The sequence below is a fragment of the Indicator indicator genome, chromosome 8 (assembly GCF_027791375.1).
Source record: "Indicator indicator isolate 239-I01 chromosome 8, UM_Iind_1.1, whole genome shotgun sequence".
In the NCBI taxonomy this organism is placed as follows: domain Eukaryota; kingdom Metazoa; phylum Chordata; class Aves; order Piciformes; family Indicatoridae; genus Indicator; species Indicator indicator.
In genome coordinates, this window is record NC_072017.1 from 26,313,576 (window position 1) to 26,335,353 (window position 21,778).

A 21,778-nucleotide genomic window follows, 5' to 3' on the forward strand; every position below is an offset into this window, starting at 1 on the left:
GGACGTGGACCTGGTGGAGTGGGTCCAGAGGAAGGCAATGAAGATGATCAGAGGGCTGGAGACCCTCTGCTATGGGGACAGGATGAGGGAGCTGGGGCTGTTCAGCCTGGAGAAGAGAAGGCTCCAGGGACACCATAGAGCAGCCTTCAAGTACCTGATGGGACCTACAGGAGAGCTGGGGAGGGACTTTTGACAAGGGCTTGTAGTGACAGGATGAGGGGCAGTGGTTTGAAATGAGAGAGGAACAGATTTAGATTGGATGTTAGGAAGAAGTTTTACACTATCTGGGTGCTGGAACACCGCAACAGGTTGCCCAGGGTGGGAGTGAGACCACATCCCTGAAGATACTCAAGGTGAGGCTGGACAAGGCTGTGAGCAACCTGATCTAGTGGAGGATGTCCCTGCTGACTGCAGGGGCGGTTGGACTGGATGAGCTTTGGAGATCCCTTCCAACCCAAACTGTTCTATAATTCTATAATCTTTCCGAACCAAATCTCTTTTCCAACCAAAACTATTCTGTCATTCTGTGATTTTATGATGCAGGCTTGAGCAGATTTGTACCCTTGAGAATTGAGATTGGGCACAGATGCAGCTGCAGAGTGTCTGGCCCTCAGCAGAAATGTCCCCATGCCTATCTTCTGTGAAATCACTGCAGCAACATTTTACCTGCCTTTGTACCTCAGCAGCAGATCCTTGCAGAGAAAGCAGATGACAAATACAATTCTGCCCCCCACCCCAGGTTGCTATCAGGAAATATTAATTGCTTGTGAAGCAGAAATAAATAATGGAAGAGAGTAGAGACAGGAGGGGGGAGGCCAGGAGGGAATCTGTGATCCAAATAGCTTCGTGGCAGGGGCTGAAGGCAGTCTTGGATCAGAAGTAATCACAGTGCCATGAACCCCAGAGGGGAGCACTCGCTGGCCTGATACCAAACGTTGCCTCTGCACAGCAGAAAACAAAAGGATTTTGCATGCCTAGGTGCCTTGCTAGGACCCTCACTTGCCTGCAACCCCTCATTTTCTCAGTTAATCTGAGTGCCAGCTGGTTGGATCCTGCATTTGGGACTCACCCAGGAGCTGCGGGGTGCAGGGACACCAGCACTGCCTGGGGGCTGGAGGTGCAGAATCCTGTTCATAGAATCACAGAATGGCTCAAGTAGGAAGGGACCTCAGAGATCATCTACTCGAACCCCCTGCCATGGGCAGGGATGCCTCTCAACTAGACTTGGTTGCAGTAAGTGCTGAGTGTACCCTTGAGGTACCTAGTGGATGATCAGCTGACAGAGTAACGCAGTTATTGAATCACAGAATGGTTTGGCTGGAAGAGACCTCCAAAGCTCATCCAGTCCATCCCCCCTGCAGTCAGCAGGGACATCCTCCACGACGTCAGAGCCTTGTCCAGCCTCACCTTGAATATCTCCAGGGATGGGGCCTCAACTCGCTCTCTGTGCAACCTGTTGCAGTGTTCCAGCACCTTCATGGTGCAGAACTTGTTCCTGACACCCAATCTAAATCTGCTCTTCTCTCATTTCAAACCATTGTCCCTCGTCCTGTCACTGCAGGCCTTTGGAAACAGTTCCTCTGCAGCCTTCATTTGTAGCCCCCTTCAGGTACTGGAAGGCAGCTCTAAGTTCTCTCTGGAGCCTTCTCCAGACTGAACAACCCCAGCTCCCTCTGCCTGTCCTCATATCAGAAGTGCTCCAGCCCTCTTACCTTCTTTACACCTGCTCCATCAGGTCTATGTCCTTCCTGTGTTGAGGGCTCCACAGCTGGAGTAGTGCTGCAGGTGAAGTCACAACAATCAGTCATGGCTTGGAAACCTGCTTGGTTTCTGAATCACAAATTGCAGTGGTTTTTTAAATTTTATTTTATTGTTTTAGAGCCAGGAGTGAGGGGAGCTGGTTTGAGCCACAGCACCAAATCTTGCTGTGCATGTAGAGCAGCTTGATTTCCCCATGCACATAGGTGAAAAGAGAAGGAATCTTTTGCATTTTCCACAATAGGCTCTCCCAATATCTGACAGTCATAGAATCATAAAATAGTTGGGGTTGGAAGGGACCTTAAACATCATCCAGTTCCATGCCCCCTGCCATGGGCAGGGACACCTTCCACTAGACCAGGTTGCTGAAGGCCTCATCCAACCTGGCCTTGAACAACTCCATGGAGGTGGCATCCACAACCTCTCTGGGCAACCTGTTCCAGTGTCTCACCACCCTTACTCTCAACAATTTCTTCCCAATCTCCAGTCTAAATCTCCCCTCATCCAGCTCAAAGCTGTTTCCTCTCATTCTATCTCAGGTCTTCCAGGAGAACAATAGTTTTCCTCTGTGGTCCCATCTTGAAGAGTTCTGGGTCGGTGTTACCAAGTAAACAACATTTGCTTCTTCAAGATAGCCTCATGGTACAGACAGAAAATAAAATTACCGGGAAGGGGAGGTTTTATAAATGAGTTACTGAGGGGGATTGGGTTTGGTGTGTTGAGGTTTTTTGTTTGTTGTTGTTACGGGGTTTGGTTGTTGTTGTTTTTGTTTGGTTGGGTTTTGGTGGTGGTTTTGTTGTTGTTTGTTTTTTTCTGAAAATAACCTAAATCAAATTCTGTCAACTTGCAAAAGGAACAAGGGAGAAGTCACTGAACAAGGGGATGATTGGATATATATTTATTGCATTTGTAGGAGTACATTATTGCTGATTCAATGAAATCAGAAAATTGTTTAGGCTTGCCTGAGTGAGCATTACTTTATCTAATCAACCTCTTCTAAATTGGTCTTAATGTACTTCTATAAATACATTATTTCCCAACCCCAGGTTTGTATGGGCAGCATCAAATCTGCTCTGTTGTGGCACCCAAATGTGCTCACCCTTTTATTCCATTACATGCTTTTGTGTTGGGGTTTTCTCTCCTCCCCTGAAAGAGGGGTTAGGAAATTGGCTGCCAGGATAATGGATTGAGTGTGGTTGGGTTCCTGAGTGCTAGGGTGGCAGCTTCTCTGTAGGTAGGCTGTTAACCACAAGCTTGGGCTGCTGTATGTGTAGGGCTGACTTTGGTGACCCCTTTTCCTGTCCTTCAGGCCAAGAGGGGTCTGCATCCCAAGAGGTCTGTGGGCTGAGTTACTTTCCTGAGAGGCATCAGAGGCCTAAGTGTTTTGGCATTTAAGTAGTGAGAATACTCTGGGGTTGGGACCTTTAAGATGCCAGGCTCAATTTTGGGGTTTTTAGAGGATGACCTGCAAAACTCACAGAGTCACAGATTGGGTTGGAAGTGACCCCCAAAAGTCATCTGGTCCAACCCCTCTGCACTCAGCAGGGGAGAGCAGGCTGTCCAGGGCCACATCCAGTCTAATCTTGAATGTCTCCAGGCACAGGCCCTCAACCACATTCCTGGGCAGTCTGTCCCAGTGTTTCACTACTCTCATTGTGCAGAATTTCCTCCTGATGTCCAACCTAAATCTGCCCTGCTCCAGCTTGAAAACATTGCCCCTTGTCTTATCACCACAGGCCCTTCTAAGCAGTCCCTCCCCAGCCTTCCTGTAGGTCCTCTTCAGATACTGAAATGCAGCTCTAAGGTCACCCTGAAGCCTTCTCTTCTCCAGGCTGAACAGCCCCAACTCTCTCAGACTGTCCCCAAAGCAGAGGTTCTCCAGCCCTCTGATCATCTTTGTGGCCTCCTCTGGACCTGCTCCATCAGGTCCATGTCTCCATTGAGTGGTCCCCAGAGCTGGAAAGAACGCTGCAGGTGAGGTCTGACCAGAGCAGAATAGAGGGTCAGAATCACCTCTCTATCTGCTGCCCACTCTGCTTTTGATGCAACCCAGGATGCAAAAATGTGACCCAGAAGGTTTATTTTATGAGGAAGAAGGTGACTGCACTGCCAGAGCTTAGTATAACCTCATGCCAAGGAGCTGCTGAAGTATTGGTTTGGGTATGGAAAGGGAAAATCCACAGTCAGACTCTGAAAGGAGCTGAGTGGGCTTTGCCCTGAGGAGTTGGCATCAGGGACTAAGCTCTCCTCCTTGTGCTGGTGGTCAGTGAAGTTTGGGTAAGAAAATAGTGAGACACTGAACAGGTTGCCCAGGGAGGTTGTGGATGCCCCCTCCCTGGAGGTGTTCAAGGCCAGGCTGGATGAGGCCTTGAGCAGCCTGCTTTAGTGGGAGGTGTCCCTGCCCAGGGCAGGGTGTTGGAACTGGATGATCTTTGAGATGCCTTCCAGCCTAAACCACTCTGTGAAGTAAAGGAGGGTTTGAGTGCAGGCTCCTGGTGTATGGCTTCCTAGCAGAGCATGGCACTTCTCCTTGCTCCCACTCACAACTGAACTGGGACTGTTCCCTTAAACATGTGGAGTGGTTGTAATGTTGTTGTCATTAAGCTGAAAAGCTACATCTGAAGGTCTTCATGCATGGATCATGAAAAAGCTACATGGCATTATAGGGCTGGGAAGCAACAAACTATGGATTCACACAAAAAAACCAAACCAAAACAAAAACAACCCAGCGGCCTTGTCAGCTTTCCCTTTGGGAAGTTGTTGATTTGGCTCACAACTGGCAGAATTCCTTTTCGCTCATGTAGGGAATTTCTAGGTGAAGCTGCAAACATCAGAGTGATGTTTGGTTATCTGAGACAGCTGGCAAGTTTTGGAGCAGGACAGCTATTGTAAAGCAAATTCCAAGGCAGGTTGGATCTTCAGATCTTACAGAGACTACTGCAGGGGTGTGCAATGGCAGAGCAGAGCTCTGTGGTAGAGAGACAGGGAACTACTGGAGACTCCAACTGAGGGCCACAAAGATGCTGAGGGGTCTGGAGAATCTCTCTGAGGAGGAGAGGCTGAGAGTCCTGGGGCTGCTAATCCAGAGCAAGTCAGAGGGAGTCTTATCAATGCTGATCAATATCTTGAACACCTCCAGAGAAGAGGCCTCCACAACCTCCCTGAGCACCCTGTTCCACTGTCTCACCACCCTTAGTGTCAAGAATTTCTTCCTAATCTCCAGTCTCAGTCTCCCCTCTTCCAGCTCAAAGCTGTTGCCCCTTGTTCTGTCACTACAAGCCCTTGTCAAAAGTCCCTCCCCAGCTCTTTTGTAGCCCCTTTCAGGTAGTTGAAGTGTGCTCTAGTGTCTCCTTGGAGCCTTCTTTTCTCCAGGCTGTAACAGCCCCACCTCTCCCAGCCTGTCCCCATAGGGAGGGTTCTCCAGCCCTCTGATCATCTTTGTGAACCTCGTGTGGACTATGTTCTTATGCTGGATGCAGTTTTCCAGGTAGGGTCTCACGAGAGCAGAGCAAAGGGTAGAATCCCCTCCCTTGTGTGCATTCCCAGCTACAAGACTCTACTCTTGTCCCAGGTGAACTTCATTATTTATTCTCCTTACAGAATGACAGAATTGTTTCAGTTGGAAAAGCCCTCTAAGAGCATTCCTGGTGAGACCACACTGCATCCAGTTTTGGGCTCCCCAGTTCAAGGAAGACAGAGCCCTGCTGGAGAGAATCCAACAGAGAGCCACTTGAGCATCTCCCCTATGAAGAGAGACTGAGATCCCTGGGGCTATTTAGTCTTGAGAAGAGAAGACTGAGAGGGGATATGATCAATGTGTATAAATATCTGAGGGGTGGGTGTCAAGTGGAGGGGGCCAGGCTCTTTTCAGTGGTTCACAGTGATAAGACAAGGAACAATGGGTTCAAACTTGAACATAGAAGATTTCACCTCAACATGAGGAGAAATTTCTTTACAGTGATGGTTGAGCACTGGAACAGGCTGCCCAGGGGGTTGTGGAGTCTCCTTCTCTGGAGACTTTCCAAACCCACCTGGATGCGTTCCTGTGCAGACTACCCTAAGTGATCCTGCTCTGGCAGGGGGGTTGGACCCAATGATCTCTGGAGGTCCCTTCCAGCCTCTGATATACTGTGAGACTGTGATCACTGAGTACAACCTTCAACCTAACGCCACCATGACCACTAAACCATGTCCTAAAGTGCCATGTCCACACTTTCATGTTCTTGCTAGCCCACTCCTTCATCCTGTCCAGGTATATCCGGAGGAGGGTGGCTCTCCCTTCTGGAGTGCCAACCTCCTCACTCATCTTGATGTCATCTGCAACTTTTATCAGGATGCTTTTGATCCCACCATGCAGAAGGGCAAGCTTGAGTAATCTGACAACAAATGAAACATTTGACCTGCAGAAGGGAGGATGAGAAGTTGAAGGCAAGAGCTGAAGTGTCCTGGGTTATAACCTTTTAAGCAGCAGCCTCCTTGAAGGGAAATCAGAGATAGCAATCTGGTTATTTATTTACTTGCTCTGCTCTAAAAGAGATGACAGCTACTTTCCCCATTTGTTCATCTCCATCTCCAGGATGACACACAGCTCTCTGAGGAAGCCACACAGAAGTTCCTAGAGCGTGGCAGTATATTTTGGGTTGTTTTTTTAAAAAGCTACCAGATAAATCCAGAGCCTAGGAGATAATAAACTCAGCTTGCAAATGATCAGCACGAAGATAGCAAAGCGATGGCTTCCTCTCCTGCTGAAAAGGGGAGATTAGTGGAAATGTCATGGCTTTAGAATTCATGGAGCTGGTTCCCTGATCAGGCAGCAGGCTAAACTGTCCTAATACAGAACCACAGAATCAATGGTAGGGCTTAGAAGGGACCTCCAGAGATCATGCAGTCCAACCCCCCTGCCTGAGCAGGGTCATATAGGGCAGGTCAAACAGGAGCACACCCAGATGGGTCCTTAAAGTGTCCAGAGAAGGAGACTCCACAACCTTTCTGGGCAGCCTCCTCCTGGGTTCCAGCACCCTCACAGGGAAGAAGTTACTCCTCGTGCTGAGGTGGAACTTCCTGTGTTCCAGCTTGTATCCATTGTCCCTTGTCCTATCACTGGGCACCACTCTAAGGAGCCTGGCCCCTGCTTCTTGACATCCATCCCTCAGATATTTATAGACATTGATCAGATCCCCTCACAGCCTTCTCCAGGCTAAGCAGCCCCAGGTCTCTCAGCCTTTCCTCATTAGACAGAAGTTTCCATCCCCCAGTCATCCTTGTAGCCTCCCTTGGACTCTCTCCAGTATATCCCTCTCTCTCTTGCACTGAGGAGCCCAGAACTGGACACAATCCTCCAGATGTGCTCTCAGTAGGGCAGAGTAGAGGGGCAGGAGAATTTCCCTCAGCCTGTTTGTGTTACAGTCTGTTTGTGTTTATTTCTTTTCTATAAAGAGACTCTGTGTAAAGGCAGGCTGGAGCAGGTCTGGAGGCTTTCAAAACCCACCTGGATGTGTTCCTGTGTGACCTGCCCTAGGTGATCCTGCTCTGGCAGGGGACTTGGACTGGATGATCTCCAGAGGTCCCTTCCAACCATTCTGTGATTCTGTAAGTGTGCCAAAACCTCCTGCATGCTATTTTGAGGTTCTATTACCTTTGTTTTTCTCCAGCACAGACAAAATTCATGTTCTGTGCTCTGTACTCAGATTTATAGGAGCAGAGGACATTTAGCACTTTCCTGATTACAGTGCTGTGGGGGTAGGAGCCTTCCATGAATCCTGTTGCTGCCAGAAGCCTGACAGCACATGCCTGCATGTGGATTAGCAAGGGTTATTAATTTCTCATGGAAGCAAACCTAAAATTAGCATCTCTTGGCTTTTTTTTTTCTAATTGAAAAGGGCTTTTTACATTTGTAAGAATCAGAAATAATGCCTTTTGGGGGGGTGGGGGGGGCTCTTCTGAGCCTGCCATTCAGCTGCTCATTCCTCATTAGGCACAGCAGGCAGGAGGTTAATTGTAATTGTGCAGTCACCTGGACTAGTGTGGGGTTGGAAGCTGAGTCCTCTGCTGTGTCAGGTTCAGCAGTATATTATTTTGGAAGCCTTAGTGCCAGCTTGCTCTTTAAATCTGCCAGGGAAGGGAGGAAGCAGTGATTTAAATCCTTGGATTTAGTGCTCTCCTCTTGCTGGCCGCTTCAGGCCACTTGCCTAAGTGTGAGCGGAATTAAAAACCACAGAGTTTTGACATGAAATCCAAATCCAACATAGCAGCTGAGCTAGGTGCAAGCCTTCATTTTGGTAACTTCATCCCCTGTATCTTTGTTGACAACTCTATATGTAAATCACTAATTATTCTAAACGATGGAGTTGCCCCTCTAGGAAATCCAGGCTTCCACATTAAAGGCTGGCTGGAGGGAAGCAAAGCCTGCTGCCAATTCCCCACAGGTTTTATTAAGCTGCAGAGAAAGCCCAGGAGCTTTTTTGCATGGTGAATAGCAGTGAAAGAGAGGTCAGCAATTTACCTACATCAGTGCAGATCACTGGGTCTGCAGCCACAGTTGTAAGCACTTTACTGCTCCACTAATACTGATTTTCCACCCCAGTGGAACAGCCAGGGAAGGAGGGCATCAGGGTGGTTTTGCTTGACTGAGGGCACCTTTCATTTCTTCCTGCCAGAGGTTATGTCCAGGAATCATAGAATTATAGAATGGTTTGAGTTGGGAGGGACCTCTGAAGGTCATCCAGTCCAACCCCCCTGCTGTCATCAGGGACATCCTCTACCAGATCAGGTTGCTCAGAGCCTTGTCCAGCATCGCCTTGAATGTCTCCAGGGATTGGGCCTCAAATCCCTCCCTAGGCAACCTGTTGCAGTGTTCCATCACCCTCCTGGTGCGGAACTTGTTCCTAACACCCAATCTAAATCTGCTCAGCTCTCATTTCAAACCATTGCACCTCATCCTATCATTTCAGGCCTTTGGAAACAGTCCCTCTGGAGCCTTTCTGTAATACTGTGGAGGTGCAGAGCTGACCAGGGATGGACAGGTTAGGCTCTGGGGAAAAGGACTTGAGAGTCAGAGGTGGTTTCCAGCTCCCAATATTCAGGGATTAAGTTTGTCTCGGGTGGTTTTTACACAGCCTCTCTCCCACCTTTCCCTTTTGGATGTGTCAGGTCATTCCTAGACCTGCCCAGTGGCTGTCACTAAATGTGGTGGCTTCAGCACTCTCTGATCTTGTGTTGTCATCTCAGCCTATGAGGTTTTACCATTTTTCTTCTGATTCTTCTCCCCATCCCATTGGAAGGTTGGGAGTGAACAAGCAGATGACTTGGCCTAAAGCACAAGACCAACAACAAGATTTAGTTGTTGTTGTTTCAGCTTTGGAGCTAACTCTCACTGGGTTTCGTTGTAGCCCATCCTCTAGTTCCTCACCCAAAGCTCTTTGCAGGGAGAGACAATCCTGGAGGCTTCTTCTAAATCCAAGGCCATGGGACACCTTCCACTAGACCAGGTTGCTCAAGGCCAGGTTGCTCAAGTGCTATGTCCCTACATGGCACTTTGTGGCATGGTTTAATGGCTATGGTGGTCTTAGGTTGAAGGTCTTAGAGGTCTTTTTCAACCCAAACAATTCTATGGTTCTGTGATGATCAGAGGGCTGGAGCACCTCTCCTGTGATGAAAGGCTGAGAAAGCTGAGGTTCTTCAACCTGGAGAAGGCTCCAGGAAAACCTTCCAGCAGCCTTCCAGTATTTGAAGGGGGCTACAGAAGAGCTGGAAGAGACAGCTTCATCACCTTCTGCTTCTTTCCTCAGGCTGGAAAAGGGCAGCCTTGGAAAGCAAAGCTTCCTGTTACAATCTCTTCTCCAATCTAATTTCTTAGCAGTAATCCAAGCTTTCTTGGGTTTCCTCACTCCTTCCAAAAAAAGAAATAAGAGCAGCCCCAGAAACCTTACTGTGAATGAATTTCGGGTGCTCCTGATGCCTTCTCCAGTGCTGGCCTTTTGTCTTCTTTCTCCTCTGCTTTTGTTTATATTGTTCTTGGCCACCTTTCTTGAAGGAGCTATTGATTAAAGGATGCAAACTGCCTCAGAGCCTGCATGTCAAGCTGCTCTTTTGTTTTTTCAAGTCAATTGGTATGTGAAGAGCATCAGTTTCTGCACTGCAGTGCAGCTCTGCCCAGAAACCTGCCTGGGCTCTCCAGCTCTTGTCTCCTCCTTCGCTTTGCCCTCCCATCCTACTAAATGGACATCTTGTCAAATGCTGTTTGCACAGACTGACAGCTATAGAGGTCTTGGAGAAAAAGCCAGATCCCTGCACAATCCACCCTAACAAACAGAATCAAAATGTCAAGGCACAACTGAAATATCTCAGCTCTGCTTCCCTGTCAGCCTGGGGTAATAGCACCTGGGCAAATTCACAGGAACACCTGCAGCAAGGTAATATGTTTTTATTAGCATTTGTTTCACATATTTATGTTTGGTTCTGAAGGTAGGGACTGCTGCACAGAAAGCCATCCAGAGGGACCTGGACAGGCTGGAGAGGTGAGCTGAGCAGAATATCATAAGGTTCAACATGGCAAAGTGCAAGGTCCTGCCCCTAAGTCAGGGCAACCCTCAATATCAATAAAAGCTGGGAGAAAATAAGTTTGAGAGCAGTCCTGCAGAGAAGGACTTGTGGGTGCTGGTGGGTGAGAAGCTGGATGTGAACCAGCAATGGGCACTTGCAGCCCAGAAATCCAGTGGCAGCCTGGGCTGCAGCAGAAGCAATGTGGCCAGCAGATGGGGAGAAGTGATTCTGCCTCTCTGCTCTGCTCTTGTGAGACCTCAACTGCAGTGCTGTGTCCAGCTATGGGGCCCCTAGCACAGGAAGGACATTGATCTGGTGGAGAGGGTCCTGAGTAGGCAAAAAAAAAAAAAAAGATCAGGGGTCTGGAGCACCTCTCCTATGGGGACAGGGTGATGGAGCTGGGCTTGTCCAACCTGGTGAGGAGAAGGGAGACTCTAGATCAGCTTTCCAGTACCTCTAGGGGGCTACAAGAAGGCTGCAAAGGGACTGTGTCCAAAGGTTTGCAGTGACAGGATGAGGGGCAATGGTTTGAAGTGAGAGAAGAGCAGATTTAGATTGGATGTTAGGAACAAGTTCTGCACCGTGAGGGTGCTGGAACACTGCAACAGGTTGCCCAGGGAGGGAGTTGAGGCTCCATCCCTGGAGATATTCAAGGTGAGGCTGGACAAGGCTCTGAGCAGCCTGATCTAGTGGAGTATGTCCCTGCTAACTGCAAGGGGGTTGGACTGGATGAGCTTTGGAGGTCCCTTCCAACCCAAACCATTCTATGATTCTTTCAAGATAAAAGAAGCAGAAGGAGATGTTGGAAAATGCTTTCTTAAGAAACATGGGAGGAGGGGGGGAAGGTAGGGAGCAGGAGACATTTCAGCAGGGAGGAGAAAGTCTCCCATAAAACTGCAATGAATTCCTTTGCTATTGAAGGGGAACATTTCAGAGCAGTGTTCTGCAAACTGAATGCATCACATCAACAATTGCAGTGGCATCCTTAACTGCAGCTATTTATTTCTAACTTCAGCTGGATGAGGCAATTTCTGTGCAGAGTGATGAACTTTGTGGGTTTTTTTTTTCCACTTAAGCACCTTTTATAAAACAAAAACAAATGGTGGCTAGTATTTAGGCTGAGCAGCAGAGCAGCAGAAGTTCTGAGCTGCTCTCTAATGCATCTGTTGCTGTTCCTCCTGGACAGTAACAACTCCCTAAAACCAGCACAGATCAGAGGTTGACCTGCTGGAGAGCAGCTCCATGGAGAAGGACGTGGGAGTCCTGGTGGACAAGAAGTTATCCATGGGACAGCAATGTGCCCTGAGGTGTATTAAAAAGACTGTGGTCAGCAGGTCAAGGGAGGTTCTTCTGCCCCTGTCTTCTGCTCTTCTGAGACCATATCTGGGGTATTGTGTCCAGTTCTGGGCTCCCCAATTCAAGAGAGACAGGGAGCTACTGGAGAATGTCTAATGGAGGCTATGAGGATGCTGAAGGGACTGGAACATCTGTCTGATGAGGAAAGGCTGAGAGACCTGGGGCTGTTTGGTCTGGAGAAGAGAAGGTTATGAGGGGATCTTATGAACTTTTATAAGTATCTGAAGGGTGACTGTCCAGAAGCAGGGGCCAGGCTCTTGTCAGTGGTGTCTTGTGATAGGACAAGGGGCAAACTGGAACATAGGAAGTTCCACCTCAACATGAGGAGATACTTCTTCACTGTGAGGTTGCTGGAGCCCTGGCTGCCCAGAGAGGTTGTGGATGTCCACTCCATGGAGATGTTCAAGGCCAGGTTGGCTGAGACCTTGAGCAACCTCATCTATGGAAGGTGTCCCTGCCCATTGGAACTGGATGATCTTTAAGGTTCTTTCCACCCCAAAACAATCTATAGATCTATGAACCCTGACCATTCTGTGATTCTGTCTTAACTGCACACAAAAACCTCACTTCCCCAGAGTCCCTTTCATGTGCATCAAACCCATTTAACATCCTTAGTCCAGGCAACTCCAGATAAATCCTTCCTCTCTGTGTTTTTTTGGTCAAAAGGGCTGTAAAACATCCATCTCTGTTGCCTGCTGATGGAATTTGAATAGATGTGTCTGGGGTGACATATGTTCAGCCATAAATTACAGAGCAACCATTTGAAAGCAAATTGTCTGCAGCCAGACCTACAAAACGTGCCTCCCGAGACAGATGATCATAAAGCTAGGAGCAAACAAGCCCTTAAACATTGAAGGTATCAGAATCACAGAACGCCCTGGGTTGGAAGAGACCTCAAAGGTCATTCCATTCCAACCCCCAGCTGGAACAGGTTGCTCAGAGAAGTTGTGGAGGCTCCGAGCCTGAAAGTGTTCAGTGCCAGGTTGGATGGAGCATGGAGTAACCTGGATCTGTCTTTTGTATCTAGAGAGCAAGGAGAAGCACAGGTGCCCTTCCTGGCTGAGAACTGAAGGAACCCTTGTGTGTGCTTGTAAGAGCATGGAGCTGCTGGTAATGAAGATGTTGTGTTTGCTAGGAAATGACCCTTCCTATGCCAAGGAGTGCTTTACCTAGAAAGGTTCCAGTTTGTCACAGGGTTGGGTTTTTTTTTGTTTTCTTTTTTGGACAGGAAAGTTTGGAACAAAGCCCACCACAACACCAAAGCATGTCCAGCTAGCCCTACCAGCAGCACAGCTGGTGTAAGCTTGCTGGCACAGGGCTGAGTGCTTCTGAACCATCTTCTGTTTCTTCTGTGAGGATTTATTGTTCTAGACCTTGCTTTCCTTTTCCAAAATCAAACCCAAATGCTGTCATGGAGAGGCTGAGAGACCTGGGGCTGCTTAGTCTGGAGAGGAACAGACTGAGAAGGATGCTGGCCAACATCTAGTGGGTGGAGGTCAAGAGGATGGGACTGGGCTCTTTTCAGTGGTGCCCAGTGACAGGGCAAGGGCCAGCAGGTACAAACTAGAACCCAAGAGGTTTCACTTGAACTTAAGGGGAAACTTCTTTGGTGTGAGGGTGACAGAGAACTGGAGCAGGCTGCCCAGAGAGGTTGTGGAGTTTCCTTCTCTGGAGAGATTCCAAACCAGTTTGGGGATGTTCCTGTGCAACCTGATCTAGGTGCTCTTGCTTCAGCAGGGGATTTGGACCAGGTGATCTCCAGAGGTCCCTTCCAGCCCCTAACATTCTGTGATTTGCATACATGCCAAGGTAAGTCCCCTTCCCTGCTCCTCTCTTGTGCTGCTGGGAGTTGGGATTTGACTCAGGTTTCATCGGATTGATTGCTTCAGAGTCTTCAGAGCAGAGTGGGAATGAGCAGCAGAAATGCAGCCCATTAGGATCATGTCATCGTGATCTTGTCACCAGGGGCATTTCCAAATGCATGGGTTTAGGACTTTTTCTGGCTTGTCAGTGTAGTACCTCAGGACTTTGTTGGATTTGTCGGAATGATACCATCTGGTGAACTTTGAAATTGTTAAGAATGAACCCATTAATGTCATTAGGGGCAGTTCTTGGTTCTCCAGCAACTCTGCCCATGTCATAAATAGCCCTGTAACAGTTTAGTGGGACACTTAGTGGAAGTGGTGGCATTTTTCAAAGGGAGGAACTGAAAGGACTAATTTATTGATAATCATAAAAATGTTTAGGTTGGAAGGGACCTTGAAGGTCATCCAGTTCCAACCTTCTTGACATGGGCAGGGACATCTTTCACTAGACCAGGTTGATCAAGGCCTCATCCAGCCTGGCCTTGAACACATCCAGGGAGGGGACATCCACAACCTCTGTGGGCAGCCTGCTCCAGGGCTCCAGCACCCTCATGCAAAAAAGTTTCTCCTTATGTTGGGATGGAACCTGCTGTGTTCCACCTTGTACCTGTTGTTCCTTCAGTTGGATAACCTCTGCTCTGTCTAGACTAAGAGTCCTTATAAAATCACAGAATTCTGTGGGTAGGAAAAGACCTCTAAGATCATCCAGTCCTACCTTCAGCACAGCACCACCATGACCATTAAACTATGTCCCCAAGTGCCATGTCCACCAGGGGTGGTGACTCCAGCACCTCCCTGGGCAGCCTGTTCCAATCCCTCACTACTCTTGCAGCAAAGACATTTTTCCTCATCTCCAACGTAAACCTCCCCTGGCACAATTTCAGGTAATTTGATTCTGTCACTTGTTCCTAGGGAGAAGAGGTCAACCTCTACCTCACTCCAGCCTCCTATCAGGGAGTCGTAGAGAGCAATGAGGTCTCCCCTTAACCTCTAGGCTAAACATGCCCAGTTCCCACAGCTGCTCCTCACCATCCCTGTTCTTCAGACCCTTCACCAGCTTTTTTGCCCTTCCCTAGACCTGCTCCAGCCCCTCAATGTCCTTCTTGTAGTGGGGGCCCTGAAACTGAACCCAGGACTCAAGATGTGGCCTCACCAGTGCTGATTACAGGGGGCAGTCACTGCCCAGGTCCTGCTGACTACACCATTGCTGATTCAGACCAGGATGCTGGTGGCCTTCTTGGACCCTTGAGCACAGTGTACAGGTTTTCTTCCTTTATTTGTGGCTAAGCAGCTGCTCACGTGCTTGCTGATGACTGTGGAGAGACTGACTCAGTGCTCTGTAAGGCAGACAGCATGATTTGTGTTGGAGCTTTATCTTCTGGGATATAGGAAATGTCACTTTGCTGATCCTAAGCACTTAAGCACTGTGAGATTATCCTCCAGGCATCATGGGGGTACAAAGTGAGCAGTAATAGGTTGGACCTTGTTCATATCTCCTGGGGTTTCAAGGCTTATAGAGTTGTGTTTCCAGGTTTCTCCATCTCCAGGGACAAAAATGCAATTCTCATCTCTGTTAATCAGGTGTTTTTAGCAACATGGTGATGTGCATATGGAGAGCCTTGGAGGTGGTCTTTGCTTCCAACACTTGTGGCCTGAGGTGGGTGCAGATGGAAGGTGTAGGGCAGCTGGAGATTCTGTAAGGCATAAGATGTTCCTGAGTCAGCTTTCATCTCACAGTGTCCATTAAATCATGGAATTCCTTCTAATTGCTGCCTGAAGCACCTCATCAGCTGTCCTATCCTTTGTGTCATAGAATCACAGAGTGGTAGGGGTTGGAAGGGACCTCTGAAGATCATAGAATCAACCAGAGACCTCCAAGATCATTCAATCCAACCTATCACCCAGCCCTATCCAATCAACTAGACCATGGCACTAAGTGCCTCATCCAGTCTCCTCTTGAACACCTCCAGCGATGGTAACTCCACCACCTCCCTGGGCAGCCCATTGCAATCTCTCTCTCTGTGAAGAACTTTCTCCTCACCTCCAGCCTATACCTCTCCTGGCACAACTTGAGACTGTGTCCCCTCATTCTGCTGCTGGTTGCCTGGGGGAAGAGACCAACCCCCACCTGGCTACAGCCTCCCTTCAGGTAGTTGTAGACAGCAATGAGGTCACCCCTGAGCCTCCTCTTCTCCAGGCTAAACAGTCCCAGCTCCCTCATCCTCTCCTCATAGGGTTTGTGTTCCAAGACCCTCACCAGCTTCATTGCCCTTCTCTGGACATGTTCCAGTACCTCAACATCTCTCAGAACTGGACACAGTACTCCAGGTGTGGCCTGACCAGTGCTGAGTACAGGGCAAGAATAACCTCCCTTGTCCTGCTGGCTACACTATTCCTGATACAGGCCAGGATGCCATTGGCCTTCCTGGCCACCTGGGCACACTGCTGGCTCATGTTCAGACCAGTCTCTCTGCCAGAGCAGGATCACCTAGGGCAGCTCACACAGAAACACATCCAGATGGGTTTTGAATGTCTTCAGAGAAGGAGACTCCACAACCTCCCTGGGCAGTCTGCTCCAGGGTTCCATCAACCTCACAGCAAAGAAGTTTCTCCTCATGTTGAGGTGGAACTTCTGTGTTCCAGTTTGAATCCTTTGCCGCTTGTCCGATCACAGGACACCACTGTAAAGAGCCTGGCCCCTTCTTCTTGACACTCACCCCTCAGATATTTATAGATACTGATAGAATCATAGAATCAAGAAGGCTGGAAGAGACCTCAAAGATCATCGAGTCCAACCTGTCACCCTAAACCTCATGAGATAGGATCCTCTCTCAGCCTTCTCTTCTCCAGGCTAAGCAGCCCCAGGTCTCTCAGCCTTTCCTCATCAGACAGAAGATTCCAGTCCCTTCAGCATCCTCATATCCTTCATTGTACTCTCTCCAGTATATCCCTGTCCCTCTTGAACTGGGGAGCCCAGAGCTGGACATAATACTCCAGATATGGGCTCACCAGGGCAGAGTAGAGGGAGAGGAGAATCTCTTTTGACCTGCTGACCACACTCTTCTTCATGCATACCCAGGAGACCACTGGCCTTCTTGCCCACCAGGACACACTACTGTCCTGTACAAAGCAAACTTGAGAAAGGGTATAGAGAAAAATGTTGCAGCAGCTGCTGGTTGTGCCTGAGAAACACCCATGCAGCTCCAACTGCTTCTGCTCGTCAGTGTGGTAGTGCAAATGTGGTTTCCATTAGGAATGGTCCTCAGGCTGCTGGTCTCCAGGGGCTAGAAAGCTGGTGGGGGGGAGAAGCCTACAAATCCCTCTTTGTCCTCTCAAAAGAACCTGCAGCAGGAATGTGGACTTGGTGTGCCACCACTCACTGTGCTAATTCTAGTATTTGTTTTCTGTCCTCATCTTTCTTTTTTGTTGTTGTTGTTTTTGTTTGTTTGTTTGTTTTTGTTTTTAAGATAAACAGGCCTCAGGTTGCAGCAAGGGAGGTTTAAGTTTGGTGAAGAAATGTTTCTCCATGTCCAAAAAGATTGTTAGGAATTGGAGCAGTCTGCCCAGGGTGGTTGAATCCCCATCCCCAGAGGTGTTTCAAAGAGGCAGAGATGTGGTGCTGAGGGTTTAGAATCGTAGAATGGTTTAAGTTGGAAGGGACCTCCAAAGCTCATCCAGTCCAACTGCCCTGCAGTCAGCAGGGACATCCTCCACTACATCAGGTTGCTCAGAGCCTTGTCCAGCCTCACCTTGAGTATCTCCAGGGATGGAACCTCAACTCCCTCCCTGGGCAACCTGTTGCAGTGTTCCAGCATCCAGTGGTGCAGAACTTGTTCCTAACATCCAATGTAAATCTGCTCTTCTCTCATTTCAAACCATTGCCCCTTGTCCTGTCACTTCACTGTCACACTGCACAGTCCCTCTGCAGCCTTCTTGTAGGCCCTTTCAGGTACTGGAAGGCTGTTCTAAGGTCTCCCGGTAGCCTTCTCCTCTCCAGGATGAACAAGCCCAGCTCCCTCAGCCTGTCCTCATAGCAGTGGTATTCTAGCCCCCTGATCATTTTTGTGGCCTCCTGTGGACCTGTTCTATCGGGTTCACATCCTTTCTGTGTTGTGGGCTCCAGAGCTGGATTCAATACTCCCAGTGAGGTCTTGCCAGCCTTGGTAGAGTTAGAGAATGATTGGGCTCCATGATCTTAAAGAGCTTTTCCAACTGAAACATATGATTCTATGATCTCTTGTGCCTGCATTCTCAGAATCACAGAAGGGTAGGGTTTCAAGGAACCTCTTGAAGATCATTGTCATGGTTTGAAACTGTCTTTTTAATTTTTTCCTTGCAAAGTTCAAAACAGAGAAAGTGAAAGAGTGTAAATAAGTCACTATTGGGTGTAAGAAAGCAAAATACTGATTGTTCTAAACACTTCCATTGGATAGATAGAAATGTTTAAGAACTATTACCCAAAACAAAGTAGGCATTCGGCACATTCTGCGTTCGGCAGTGGGGGCAGTTGCTGGGCTGTCTGGCTGCTGTTTCTTCTTCTCTTCTGGCTGAAGATAACGCACTGACCTTGGCAGCTAAGTTAACAACTTTCTGCTTAACTAACTGCTTCTCTGTCCAAGGGGGGTCTGGGGGGGAAGCTCCTGGGAGAGAGGCCCCTTTGGGAGGGTCCCCCTGGGGGGAAGCAAAGGGAGATCGGTTGTGCTTTTCTGTTGATTGTATATATTTGTAAGTGTTGTGAATTTTGTATATTTGTACATATTCATTGCATTTCTCTGCTTGTAAATACAGCCTTCATTTGCTTCCAGACTGGGCTAGCCTGGTTACTTGTTGGTGGGGGGGGAATTTCAGCTCTATCAGCACAATCATCAATCCAACCCCTTCCCTTCTGGCCACCACAAAACTATTTCCCTTGGACCTGTCAGCACACTGCTCTGCTGGCTGTTCGTTATGAGGCCTCACATTGGAACCGTGCTCTTGAATGTTCCTCCTCAGACTTTTTGGATAGAGGAGGGACTTGTCTGAACGGTGGGAGCCTGCAGGTGATAGGCAGCTTGGTGCAGCTGGGTTTCTTTGCCATCCCTCGTTAAGAGGTGGGTTATTGGCTGTTGTGCATCTGTCGGCTCTGCAGTTACTCATGGAAACCAGACGCTGCCTTTGAGCTTGCTCCATGTCAACGCCACCGTTAGCACGCTGCACCTCCTTGGAAGGCTGTCAAGGCAAAGTGACTTTCTTTGCATTTGCTGCTTTGCCACAAGAAAAATAGAAGCACAATAAACTCTTGTGCTGTAATGATTTTGTGTCTGTATGATGGGACATAATGAGATGAATTCAATTGCTCTTTGGAAGGGTAATTACATCCAGCACACACAAGTTGTGGGCTTGAGCATCATTTTGTGTAGCATGGGGGTTGTGTGCTTTTCTTCCCCCATCTCTGTTCCCTGCCTCTGTGACTGGGTTTGATTTGTTTGGAAATAAAAATCAGAGGGTAGAGAGGAGCCATTTCACTCGATCCCAGCAGGGATTGGCAGGGGTTGGAAGGGACCTCTGGAGATCATTGAGTCAACTCCTCTGCCAAGGCAGAGTCACCTAGAAAAGGTCACACAGGAACACGTCCAGGTGGGTTTGGAATGTCTTCAGAAATGGAGACTCCATCATCTCTGTGGGCAGCCTGTTCCAGTGCTCCACCACCCTTAATTTAAATAAGTTCCTCCTCATCTTTAGATGGAACTTCTTATGTTCAAGTTTGTGCCTGTTAGTCCTTGTCCTGTCACTGGGCACCACTGAACAAAGTCTGGTCCCATCCTCCTGACACCCATCCTTGAAGTATTGATCAGCATTGACGAGATTCTCCCCTGAAGCTGCTCTTCTCCAGACTGAACAGTCCAAATTCCTCATCACAGAGATGTTCCAGTCCCCTCTTCATCTTTGTAGCCCTTTCTGTACCCTCTCCAGCAAGTCCCTGTCCTTTTTGAATCAGGGAGCCCAGAACTGGATGCATTACTGCAAATGTGGCCTCACCAGGGCAGAGCAGAGACCATGGTGGTCTCCTCTCCCTGAAGGCTTCCCAGAGATTGTCTAAATCCTTGCTGTATGTAGGGAAGCATTCAAAAGTGGCTGTGAAGTAAATAAAACAACTTAGCTCTGTGCTACAGACTGGGGAATGTGCAGTGGAGTTAGCAGCCTTCAAGAGAAAATTCAGCCCTTGGTTTACTCACCAGTGCTGGTGGATGGACACAAGGCAGGAGAGCTGTGTCCTGCAGAGCTCACAGCCCACCTGGCTGTGGAACGTGAGTTGGATGATGAGCAGGTTTTGAAGTTGTGTTTTTAAAACCTCTGTGAATCCTTTAGTCCTACTATTTGTTCTCTGCCTGTCCTGTGGGAAGAAAAGGGAGCTGGGGGAAGGTGTGGGAGGACCTGCCTGTACTCTACTCTTGTGACACCCTACCTAGACAACTGTGTCCAGTTCTAGGGCCCCCAGTACTAGAAGGACATAGAACTGCTGGAGAGGGTCCAGAGGAGGCCACAAAAATGATCCAGGGGCTGGAGAACCTCTGTTATGGGGACAGGTTGAGAGTTGGGCTTGTTCAGCCTGGAGGAGAAAAGGCTCCAGGGAAACACTAGAGCAGCCTTCCAGTACCTGAAAGGAGCTACAGGAGAGCTGGGGAGGGACTTTTGACAGGGCTTGGAGTGACAGGATGAGGGGCAATGGCTTTGAGCTGCAAGAGGGGAGATTGAGGCTGGGAATTAGGAAGAAATTCTTGACACTGAGGGTGGTGAGACACTGGAAGAGGTTGTCCAGGGAAGTTGTGGATGCCTCCTCCCTGGAGGTGTTCTAGGCCAGGTGGGTTGGGGCCTTGAGCAACCTGATCCTAGTGGGAGGAGTCTCTGCCCGTGGCAGGGGGGTTGGAGCTGGATGATCTTTGAAGTCTCTTCCAACCCAAACCATTCTATGAATCCATGAAGCAAGAGCACTTGTTTCAGGAGCCTGGAACTAGATAACACTTCAATTTAAAAAAAAATACAATAATTAAAAAACCCAACAGCAGTCCCAAGCTCCCTTTACCCATCTATTATATTTGTGAGAGAAAAAAACAACTCTTGTTTCGAGCCTCTGTGCCTTGTCATGCAGATATATTGGAGCTGGAAGGAATATTTTGCATGAATTTGAGCTTTGAGCTGGAAGAAGGGAGATTGAGATTGGAGATTAGGAAGAAATTCTTGACACTAGAGGGTTGTGAGACACTGGAACTGGTTGCCGAGGGAGGTTGTGGATGCTCCCTACCAAAGATGCTGAAGGCCAGGTTGGATGGGGCCTTGAGCAATGTGGTCTAGTGGAAGGTGTCCCTGCCATGGTAGGGGGAATTGAATGAGATGGTTTTTAAGGCCCCAGAGAAAGTCTGTCTTATGTGGAGCATGTTAAAATTCATCACAGGTTTGCAGGGGAGAAGACCCTAGGGAAGCAGCCTTATCACTGTGTCTTCAAGCTGTCGATCCTGAACTCATCCTCCACCACAGTGCTGCTGTTTGTTTGCCAGGGACATCGATTTCTGGGTGTGCAACATCTGAAATGAAAAACACCAGATGTATTTTACCTGGTTTGGGGGTTTTTTTAAGGCTCAGTGAAGAAAAGCGTAATAAAAAAAAAAAAAGAAGAAAAAGAAAAATGAAGCAAACCCAAATGCAATAAACATTTTCTGTAAAGCAGAACCCACCAGAAGTTGTTCCTTCTAATGCATTCAAGAAGGAAAATAAATACCCAGCAAGGGAGGTGGTAGGGGAAAGAAAAAAATAAAATACTTCTCATTCTCTTTCCACGCAGATATTTAAATATGCACTGCCTGGTAGTTGCACAGCTGATTTCAAATCTGCAAACCAAATTGCTTGCAAGTTGTTTGTCTGTTTTCTAGCTGAAGATATGGTTGGGGGGGGTGTTTTCATTTAAAAAAAAATGGGAAGAGACTAATTTTATGCTGGGAGAGCTTAGCTTGTGGTTCTTCTTTTCACAGTATGCAGACCTGGGTTCTTCAAAGCTTCACCCCACAGTCCATCCTGCAGCAAATGTCCCCCTCACAGCTACACGCTTGATGAAGCATCCACATCTTGCCTGTGTGAAGAACACTATTTTAGGAAGGAGTCAGACCCACCTACCATGGCCTGTACAAGTAAGCAGATGCTTCTAGGGTTGGGTTTAATCCTTTTGGAGCTGTTCCTGTGCTGTGACCAGACCTCATGATCTGAATGAATGTCCTTTCCTAGGC

The 21,778-nt window shown here is 48.3% G+C and overlaps 1 protein-coding gene across 1 annotated transcript in view; it reads left to right on the forward strand.

The window, feature by feature from the left end:
* Positions 1 to 21,778, forward strand: part of EPHA5 (EPH receptor A5) — a 156,520-nt gene that overhangs the window by 40,046 nt on the left and 94,696 nt on the right. The window contains exon 2 of the mRNA XM_054383320.1: positions 21,527 to 21,682. Within this exon, the coding sequence (XP_054239295.1) occupies positions 21,527 to 21,682 (156 nt within the window). The remainder of the gene's footprint in view (positions 1 to 21,526; positions 21,683 to 21,778) is intronic.